General features: G+C 42.2%; 1 protein-coding gene across 2 annotated transcripts; it reads left to right on the top strand.

Moving 5' to 3' along the window:
• Positions 1-2,532: 2,532 nt before the first annotated feature.
• Positions 2,533-8,524, top strand: ppp1r3aa (protein phosphatase 1, regulatory subunit 3Aa). 2 transcript variants are annotated; one of them, XM_080518307.1, is made up of 4 exons: positions 2,533-3,353; positions 4,037-4,095; positions 4,190-4,269; positions 4,833-8,524. In XM_080518307.1, the coding sequence occupies exons 1-4, from the start codon at positions 2,572-2,574 to the stop codon at positions 7,953-7,955; spliced, it is 4,044 nt and encodes a 1,347-aa protein (XP_080374433.1). In that variant the 5' UTR covers positions 2,533-2,571; the 3' UTR covers positions 7,956-8,524. The 2 variants fall into 2 exon arrangements, with proteins under 2 accessions (XP_080374433.1, XP_080374434.1); XM_080518308.1 differs by lacking the exons at positions 4,037-4,095; positions 4,190-4,269 and having other exon boundaries at positions 4,833-4,938.
• The last annotated feature ends 2,706 nt before the right edge of the window (positions 8,525-11,230 follow it).

Genomic DNA, 11,230 nt, shown 5'->3' with positions numbered 1-11,230 from the left:
TGTATATATATATATATATATATGTGTTGTTTTTTTTTGTTGTTTTTTGAAAGTGTAATAGTATCTAGTTTTCTAAACTGTACCGATCATGCAAATACAATATAAAAGAGAAACTTTGGGGCTTCCAAACAGAGAACAAAGGGTTCCTTGAGGACAGAAACCCATTCACCTACCAGGAAAGGATTGTATAACAAGTGGCTAACAATTATTTACAAGAGACACTGGCTTAGCGGGGTATAGTTACACTGTATATCAAGGATTAGCCGAATGAAACCACCTATCTGGGATGGTTTTATGCGAGTGAACACACTCATACAGAATAGTTCAGGCTGTTCCAAGATGCAGTGAACCTAAAAAATGAAGTGCTGTCTGTAATCGTACTGATAGGATAACCAAGCACAGCAACAGAACTAATAACAATTTGATACATGACTGAAGTCAGTGAGGAAATCCTGTCTTTTCCTTCCTTTTATGTGAAGGTCAAAGGTCAGAGTCACGCCCCCAGTCGGGCGTCAGATGATGCAGTCCAGGATGAGGGCAGACAGTTGGCTTGGCCACCACAGAATCCTCTGTACTGAATTACAAGAAAACAATGTTAAACAATGCTACAACCAACAAAACTTCATCCTACTCAGAGTTGAGGCTGTGCAGTCGTCTATTACATACACCGAATTACTCAGAGTTGAAAAAAATACATTCAATAGCAGAATGCAACAGACATGTGGTTATTAATGTAAAAGAACTTTGTAACCATGTTCACAAAAGTGCTATACAGAAAAAGATTTATCATTAGTATCATTATATGCCAGCAGAATCTGAAAAACAGATTTTACTTGTGGCAGTGACATACTACCAGCACATCACTGTCATTGTCAGCTGAGAACTAAAAAATGTAATGTAATCATAGCAGAATTGATATTTTAAACATTTGTCAATATTGAAGATTAGTGCATATATTGATATGCAGCCCTATGGAAGTACTTTTTAGACTTGTGCAATTATACATTGACACACACACACGGACATCAAATTCTTTGCTTGAAAAGTAAAACATTTTAAATTTGCTCTAAATGTTAATTCAGGAATTCAAATGATCTTTTCAATAGTTTTGATATATTAGTAATGACTATTATCACATCAATAAAATGCTACAGTATGAATCAAATTAGAGGTAAGGTAGACGTGTGTTATGTACTAAACTCACTACAGTAGAATTACTGTCACGTCCCCTAGTTTGTGAGCACAATGCATAAGATTGAATATAATATCACTTGTTAATAATTTTTCTTCATAATTTCAAGTTCAATGCATCCGTCAGGTCCACTGAATGGGAGGAAGATATGTGTTGCTGAAGCAAAGAGGCCAAATAATAGTGAAGCATCAACATTTCAAGAAACATGTCAATATGAAGCACGGCTGTTTAATTTGCCCAATAAAGATACTACAGATACTGAATAAATGAAACCAGTGATAAAGTCAAGTACTTTAGTTTGAAAACTGGCATTATCTCTTGTCAGCTGGACATCACTCAGGAATTATAGGATACTTCTCTTCCCAGTTTACAGATATATTATTTGCTTCATCAATTGTTTAAAATGTCATATTTGTCCCCAAGTGTCCCCTGTTTTTGATTTTACATGCTGGTTATTCATATTGCAAAATATACAAGATGCTGAAAACTCGCACACAGTTTTGAAACATTTTTATTGTGCAAAGTGAATTAATTTTGTTTGAGGAAAAGTGTCACTTGGGTATGATGACGTTCCCTTAAAAGAGTTCAGCACATGCTTATGGTTCTTGTTCAAAAAACAGTTTTTAAAACAAAAGAGTAAGTCAATTAAAGCAAAGAGAAAAATTTATTTGCACTATAGAGTATAACTAATTATAACTGAGCGCAATAACTGATTTAACTACACATGGTATGGGCAATGTGAACACTGAAAAACTGAATTAAGTCCTAAAAGATTTCAAAACGTGTCTTCAGACGTGCAGGAAACCAGTGCAGTGATTCAGGAAATGATGTAAAATGTAAAATTTTCCTGGTGTTAGTGACGACTATGACTGCAGTGTGCAGGAAATCTGCAGGCGTTTGATCTTGCAGTTGTTTTGTTTAGGGTTTTTTTTTTTTACTCCAACCTCTATTATTGTAATAATCCAGTCTGTGAGAAAATAACAGCAGGATGACCTTTTCCTGTTCCTGTATTTGGACACAAAAAGTCCAATGTATTGGAGAACACTATTATATGCAAAAGTCAGTTTGACGTCAAATCAAACATGGGCCTCCACCACACTTGTTTTTTCTTTAAACTATCGTGAATTTTTTATTTTTTTATTTTGAAAGCTGCAAACTGCACAGCGCTGTTCCAATTATATCTTTCCTATTAATAGGTCTGGCTCAGACTCACAATGTTCAGCTGTAACCAAACTCCATCTGTCAAGTCACGTCCTTTCCTTGCTCTCCCTTCTCCAGTGTCACTGCAGCCAGGCCGGGGGCGCTCTGTTGTGTGCCACCCTCCCAGCCAGACGGACGGCAGGACGGGCCGACAGCTGCCTCTCTGACAACCCTGCACTATGGAGGCTCTGGACGGGCAGCCCATGGAAAGGGACGGGGGAGTCATGGAGGAGGAGGAGGAGGGACAGGGAACGTTTGGGGAACAGGACAAGGAAGGAATGGAAGCCTCGTCCCCGGCGGCCTCCAGCACTGATGAGGGAACAGATGAGGATTCCGAATCTGAACCCCCGCCGGTCGTCCGCAGGAAGGTGTCCTTTGCAGACGCGTTTGGCCTCAACCTTGTGTCGGTCAAGGAGTTTGACCATATTGAAGTGACAGAATCAGAAGCCAGCCCGTCTGAGGAGAGGAAAGTGATCCCTTTAGTTGAGGACTTTTACGTGTCCTGTCTGTTTACGGTTCCCTCGTCCACCGAGGAGCTCGAGGAGCGGCTGCAGGCACAGATGGTGGAGCTGGAGAGCATTGGACTCCTCCCTGGAACCACCACCCTCCGTGGTATGGTCAGGGTGGTCAACCTCTGCTTCAGTAAGTGTGTGTATGTACGTTTTACTCTGGATCACTGGAGGAGCCACTTTGACCTGCTGGCAGAGTATGTGCCTGGATCCAGTGATAGGAGAACAGACAGGTTCACGTTCAAGTACACCATGATTCCTCCCTTTGAAAGAGATGGCACCAGAGTGGAGTTCTGCCTTCGCTATGAGACTTCTGTGGGCACCTTCTGGGCCAACAACAGGCAAATGAACTATGTGCTGTTCTGCCACCAAAAAACACACATAAAAGAGCCTCAAATGCAGGAGGAGATCACTACCTACAAGGGCAAAAGAAGCTGTCTCAAAGCCAACAGGTGAGAACAATTCAATGTTTTCATCTAACCTGAAACAGCCGGCAATATCACGGCAGCCATTGTCTAATAAAATCAGAATTTTAGCTCCATTGTGGTATTTTGTAAACTCTATATAGTCCAAGAGTCCCTGTGACTGTCTGGAAATAATGAAGGAAATGGAAGAAAGGGGCCCCATGTAAAGATCAGGTGCAGTGTAGAGGGGGGGGTGTTGAAATTTGACACAGTTTGAGTGCTCTGTTTATACTGTCCTGCTCTTCTCATTAGCTGCAGTCAAGAGCAGTATAGCCTGTTATCCCGGCCACTGTATGTTTACAGTTAGCTGTTATGTAACCACTCAGGAATGGACGTTTGACCCGCAGAACACATATTGCCCATTTATGGTCAGGCGGCTGCACCGGTTTCCATGATGTCTCGCTGCAGAAACAGAGGCCGATATTACCTTCTTCATCCCTTTTTTGTGTGTTTGACTGAAGCCTGTAATCTTTATGTGCACACATATGATGACGTATCATAATTATGGCTTTGCCGAAGTCTGTGGGCGATGTCTCTTATGTGCTTTTTGTGATGTGACATTCCACTTAACTCCAGTCAAAATCTACATGTACGAGAGATACAAGTTCTGATACAGGTTATAAAAAGTTGAAAAGTAAATATTGGGATAAACATTTCATTTTATCAATCAGGAGTGAGAGTGCAAACAAGAGGACCTGGGAGACCATGATCACAACAAATTATGCCGGAGGTGTGTACACGTAATTGTTTATATTTATATATATGCATATTTTTTACTGGCCAATGCAAATGATGGTTCATCCTTGTCTGTCACATTTCTGTAGGACCAGAAGGGACGCATAAACCTGGAAAGGGTGGCAGGAAGATAGACTCATTACTACACAACAAAGACCACAAATCTTTGGTGAGGCCATGATATCATTCAGCGTAACAAGCTCCTCTAAATATCTGCAGTATCCCACCAACACTGCTGAACAGTAAACATTGCTAGCCCTAAAACAGCTGTGTACTAGTCATATGACCACAGGTTCTGTTTGTCTCCAACTGAACTATGTTGGATGCATGTATCTTCTTTCTGCAAGGGTATGAAAGGCAACTGAGTCAGATGTATGTACGTGCCATATTGCACAGTGCCAAGAGAGACGGGAGATGGAAAATCAGCCAACCTGTAACCCAAGAACACGTCATGTGAAAGCCATTAATAAGAACTGTAATGTGCACGTGAACATGCGGCGGAACCGATGATGTAAACAAACTAGGCTTGAGTGCTGAGGTTGCAGCAGTGTTGCATGGTATTGCATCAACACAATTGAATACTATGTAAAAAATTGACTAAAATTTTATCTCGTTATTGCTATTTTCTGAACACAACACATCAGTCACAAAAGTCTGATATAGCCAGCTCTTGGTTATTATTCAAGTCGTTGAAGCATACATTTGACATCGACTTTTGCCCCTCTTTGACAGGTGGAGAGCGTGAAAAGCAGGCATAAAGCAACACGTTTGGCACATGTGCAGGACTACCTCTCCCAAAGGAGGCATCAAGTACCAACAGCTTTTCCGCATGACTCAGGCAAAGGCCAGAAAGCTTCCGAGCCGCTGCCAGCGCCATGGGGCGGCGCTGCCAGCTTTCTCGATAAGTGCCAAAAGACGCAACCAAATGAGAGTCCACAGGTCCTCACCTATCATCAGATACCGCTACTAACGCTGGACTGGAACAATGATAAGCCGCAACAGTGGGGCGCTGCTGATGTGGATGACATCTGGACTGGAAAAGCTAAAATGACCTTGTCAAAAGCGTCGGAGGAAAACACGCCTGCCGTTAATGATATGTGGGAGAACCTCCTTAACGGCACAGATGATAGCGCCGATAAAGAAACCTCCGTATGCGATGTATGGCAGGCCTTTCTTAATGGGCCGAGCTGCGAGGACCATTCCGCCATTCCTGAGTCAGAATGGCTCCAGACAGCAACATCAGTTTCTCCCTCGAATGATAAGGAGCCCCACATTCAATATGCAGCAAGAAGTCAAGAGTTTCCCGGATTTCAGGAAGAAACACCCACCACGTTACATGGGCGCACCTCAGCTGCATGTCAGCGGCTGTCAGATTCTTGCGAAACGCTGTTGGCTAATCTCGCCTTGAACGCTGCAGACCACCAGCCAGACGGGCCGCGTGTCAGAAGCCCAAGACATGACAACACAGCTACACAGGCTGCATCCCAAAGGTCACAGACAAACTCTGAAACAGACACTCCATGGGAATTTCGCCTCGAGGGGGCAACGCCTGTGTCCGAGCACTCTGTTGACTGTTCAACAGAGTGTCATACGCATGCAGTCTGGGAGCCAGAGAGAGAAGGAATAATAGGAGGAGCAGGAGGAATAGGAGGAGATGAGCCCTTCACGTCGCACGCAGCTGACTTAGTAACAAGCTCAGGGGAGTCGGAGACAACAGACATGACAGCAAGGCCAGAGTCTCAGAATGCCAACGCCGGTGATAGGATCTCACAGGAAGCGAGGCTGCATGAGGGTCTTTCTTCCAGCGGGAAAGGGGGGGTTACAGGCACTGCACACAATGCGGTAGCTGACATGCTGGCATTTAGGGAGACAGTCAGACGGGGGACAAAGGACAGGGCGAGGCACGTTGTTTCCACATCCAGGCAAGGTGTGGAGGAGGGAATCACGATGAACTCTGAGGAAAACAAAGTGTGTAAAGATGATGAGAGATTCAGGCCACAGAAAGAGTGTGAAATCTCCCTGGGGTATGCAGATGTAATGCGTTGTGAGGAATTTGGCCAGAGCCCAAACAGCGAAAACCCATTAAAGGAGAGTGAGAGGGATGAAAATGAAATCAGAGCGGCGCAGACAGACACAGGTGAATTTGAGCCATACCAAATGTGTAAGAAAAACTTTGATCAAAATATCATGGCAACAAATGTAAATGAAGACATTTTATCAAATAACCAAGACAAAGTATTCAAACAGACGGAGGAGGAAATGTCCGACAGCAGCACCTGGCAACGGGAAGAGAGCCTCATGAGTGAAGATGTAGAAATGATCCAAGTATTAGACAAGCATGAAACTCTACACCAGACCTCATCACCAATTTTGGAATTACGTGAAAAACAACCCAATGCAATGGAAGTGGATGAAGCAGTCACACAAACGAAGGCCTATTTATCACTCAGACATCAAACAGATGAGCATCTTCCTCTCACAGGGAAGGAAAAATGGCAGAACTGTGACAAGAAAATTAAGGAGCATCAGGAGATAAACCCATCAGTGCAGCTAATATCAACCGTGTCATCCTGGGAAATGAGAAATGTTTTCCAGAAGGCCCACGATACACGCAGACATCATCTAGCAGATAAGCCGAAACCCTTAGAGGTTCTAGAACCGAGATGGACTCATACACAGGAAGAAATGAAGGGTCAAAAAGAGGATGTAGGAAATGAGATATACCTCAGAGATTTAACGGCAACGGAGAATGATGCAAGAAAAGATACTTCAGCAGAACACCAACCTGAGACACCAGACAGAATAGAGGAAGATATGAGTCAGGGAGATGAGAGGGTGAGTGTTGGAAAGTTGAAAACAGACACAATGAGGGAGCTGATGGGTAATGTGGAGGGCTCTCAGGGGAAGAGAAAAAATGCACCAGCTGAATTGAAAGAACAAGAGTTGTCAGCAGAAGTTGAGGGCTCTCCACTTGTTGAATATAAAAGACTGTCAGACGGAACAAAAGACACTATTACGGCGGAAAATACCACATCACTTGAAGTGATAGGGCTGGGATTGGAAGAGATGTTCATCGAAAGATTTGCAGAAGATCTGATCTGGGGCATCTTGGAAGAGGTCTTCAATGAAGCCTCTAATAGTGACACAGATGTTGAAAGAAAGAGAGACAGGCTGACAGCCACTACACCAAACTGCCATCTTCTTGTTGGGAAAGACGACGACGACACACTTGATTCAGGTGTTTTCTCTTTGATAGAATTTCTTCAAAAGCCCGACGCAAGTCTCTGTCAAGGCTCGGAACAAGCCATAGCAACGAAAGGCAATGACTCTTCTCACGAGGGAAGAAGCCAGTCACTTATCGCTGTAGGACAAACAGATGTTCTCCCCGAACTACAATTGGATTTCAATGCAAGCGATCATCGAAGTGAAAATCTCACCTCCACTTTAACTCCTCATAGTTGGCAGCCATTGACTGAATCAACGCAAGCTTTCAGCTCTCAGGAAAACTACCCCCGAACAAGAGAACGATCAGTTCCTTGTCAGGAGGCAGAGAGGCAGACAGAAGTCAACCTTAAAGAGACTTTCAATTCATCAATTCACCAATCGCAAAAACACTGGAGTTCCTCCCCAGAGAAGTTAAAAGAGTCTGATGGTCCTTCATGGTGGAGTATGTTATACATTATTAGTCACGTCACCAGACTCCTCATATGCATCCTCTTGGTTGGCGGATTCTTCTTATTTGTCTTCCTCTACGATTTCCCAGCATTCTTTGGGCTCTATATTTTTTCATTGTGCTGGTGGTTTTATAAGTGGAGACGACATAGAGTGGCAACAAAAAACAGGATGGTGGAATAGGGTGAAGGTCTGGGAGGGAAACCGCTGTGTGAAGCCTTTTATACACCAGTACATTGCTCCTAACTGCAATGTAGACACTCAGTTCCTGGTGAAGATCAAGGAAGCTGGTGGAAAAATGGCTTGACAGGGTTATTAGGCATGTGTGTTTATGTGTCTGTGTGATTGTAAGTGTTTGGATGACTGTTTTTATAGTCGGTGGTCTGTTTCCAAATGTTACTCGAGTTGGTGCTGTGATTTTCAAATGTTTTTGCCGTGGAATCACTAAAAACAAAGCAAAAAACAAAAAAGAAACGACAAGTTTGATTAGTTTTAATCACTCACTTCAGTTGAAATGACAATTTGGTGCATCACAAGCTCTCGGTTTTCCACTATTCTTCTGTTTGGTTGTTTAGATTTGATAAAATACATCAACCACAAGTGCTATTTTTTTTTTTTAATGGAGATGAACAATAAAATCATGAAATATTCACTTGTAACTGAATATCACAGGTTCAGGATAAATGTTTGTGTGTGTCTTTTGCTGTGTTTCATGGGCCCAATACCACTTTAAACTGTACCAAATAGAACAAAGTGACTTTCCTTGATTTTCTTGAATAAAAGAAATTGATGAAGAAATTAACATGAGGGTTTTTTTTTTTCTTTTCTTAACTTAGACATGTCAATTATTTCATTGAATGCATTGGCATGTGTTCCAAAGGATTTATTTAGGTTCTTCTATTTATCTCCACTACAATGTGAAAGAATACAGGAAGAGTTGATTAGGTGAAAATGTCATTGTACAAGTTATGAGCAGATGGTTTCGTCAGTTAGAGACTCATTCAATGTTACATGACTATAGCAGAGGAGGAGTGACTGGAATAAAGTATAAATCTTAAGAACATAAAAACAGGAATTAAATACTGTTGTGATGGGATTTTTTTTTTTACACTTAGATGAAGAATATGAAGATAATCTTTGTAAAGCAAATCATTTTAACCTTTGTGACATTTCTTCTGCAATTCTCAACTACCGTCATTTCAAAGTACTCCATTTTAATTTTGGCTTTCACCAAACGTAATAGAACTTTAATGACATTCTTAACATAGCTATTGAATATATTACCTTAGCAGGTCACACAAAATGACTATATGATTATAATATGGGGATAAAAAGTGCACAAATGTATTATATACATATGCTCTATAAGAAGAGACATTGGTTAGTTAGTTATTTTTTGTAGGCAACTCTTTAACATAGATTTGTGTCATGTCATTTAAAAATCATAAATGGAAACTGGGAAATCTTTGTTTTCCATACAAGTAATGATTGAGATATTTGAAAAAAAAAAAGGAAAAAAAAAGGACTCCCCTGCTGCTACTGTGGGTGTACGCACATATTTAAACCTGCCAACCTTGAGGAAAGTCTTGGATTTCTTTAAGACCTGTGTGCACAGCCAAAAACACACTTACCACCTAGAAATGTAAATCACCAGACACCAAATCTGTCTCCTTGAAAACTACCTTCTCTTCACATTTACGCATCTATAGATAACAAAAGATTCAATAAATGAAATTTGAAGAAAAAGCCCTTGTAAAACTAGCGGCCCTGTATTAATGAATAATGTGAAGTTTGATGGAAAGCATTGTTTTCAATAGCGCCACCTGTGCACTGTACAGTGGTAGCTAGTGTGCTCCCAAAATTTCACATTGCAGATCTTCTCTTTTTGCATAAACTACACCTACTCAGAATTTCGGACCAATCTGGAACCCTTGTTAGACGTCACAGGGGAAATGTGCTGAGATATGTCGAGAACAAGCTGTGAGAATTCTAAAACCAGGGCTGCCAGAAATGAGGGACATCTTGTTTCCTCGCAGCCCTGCAAGAGAGCACAAAGGTCTCTGCTCTTCAAGGGTAAGTACAGACCATAAAACTGGTCGACGACTTCGTACCCTGGGAGAACTTTTGTGTGTCTGATGATGTTAGTGGGCTGAAAATATTACCCACTTTGAGATACACAGCAAATGTACAAGTACATTTATTTAGATTTTCATAAAGTGAGACGTCGCACATGTATGTAGATCTGCTTCAATGCATCTGTGAGTGCTCTTGGCTGTTTGTTTCCTCACACACACTCTGAGGTATGTGTGTGACAGGGGGGTCAACTTCCAGCCCTCAAAGTAAAAAATTTAATCCCACAATGTAGACCAAAAAAAAAAAGAAAAATGTTCGGAGCAAATTGTATCTACATGGAAATGTATTCTACAGTGCAATGCATCACCAAACTAGATTGACGTGGTCTAAACTTTCACTTTGGCACTGTGTTCACTCGGCTGCCTTTGTGCTGTGGAGGCCGGCGTATCAGTCAGCGCATTATCCGTTAGTTCACCTCCAGCCGGGCGGTTTCACTGTGTGACACTGTGTGCGATAAAGTGGCAGCTTGAGTGACACTGCAGTCCGGTTGAAGTCACTTGATCCTGTCTGGGGTATGCTGACCTTTTGTAAATTGGCTCCAATCCCACGCTGGCACCTTTAGCAAACTGGCTAAAAGCCAATGTTGGCACAGCAGAAGGCTCCTCTTCATAGAGCACGGCTCCGAAGGGGCACAGTGCAAACCTGGCACACAGACTGTTAAGTGTGTGCGCGTAAAAAAGTAGCAGTGATAGAGACAGACCACGATACAGAGACCGAATCTTGATTAAGCAAGGTTACCCTGAGGTGGAAGACTGCTTCTTATATTCCGAACTAACTCATGTCAACGTGCGAGGATAAGGAATTCATCAGTACTTTAGGAGGTAGAAGAATTCTGCAGCACATCAACGAACCAGATGCAAGAGATATAATAGGCTGTAGGAAGCAGAGTACATAACCTGTGCATTTCCATTTTTGCAAGATGCTTTGAGGCCTTTTTAATTGATAAATTTCAGCGGGGAGGAGTCTGGATCAGCGGGTTCAAGTCAGTCCTCGGGGGCTCCCTGAGGTGACCGAGGATCACTGACTATCTGGATCACACACTGCGTCTTGTGATACAGGACTAAAATGAGACTGTCGCTGAGCTCTACGTCGATCCTCTCACATTACAATGTGTATACAGGATTGTGTTGGTATTTGTTCTTGCGTACGTGCGCATGCGAAGGGATGCGCACTCAAGCTAATAATAAGGTAAGGAGTGATCGTGTGAGAGAGATGTGTTGGTGAAAACTTGAGTATTAGCACTCGGCACAGGTTCAGTGTTGGACGGTAAAAGCTTTAAGAGATTGAAACAATTCTACAATTGTATAATAATTTGTAGAATTTTG

The sequence above is a fragment of the Blennius ocellaris genome (assembly GCF_963422515.1).
Source record: "Blennius ocellaris genome assembly, chromosome: 22".
Classification (NCBI taxonomy): domain Eukaryota; kingdom Metazoa; phylum Chordata; class Actinopteri; order Blenniiformes; family Blenniidae; genus Blennius; species Blennius ocellaris.
Note: the sequence above shows the minus strand (reverse complement) of the source record. Positions and strands in the feature narration are given on the sequence as shown.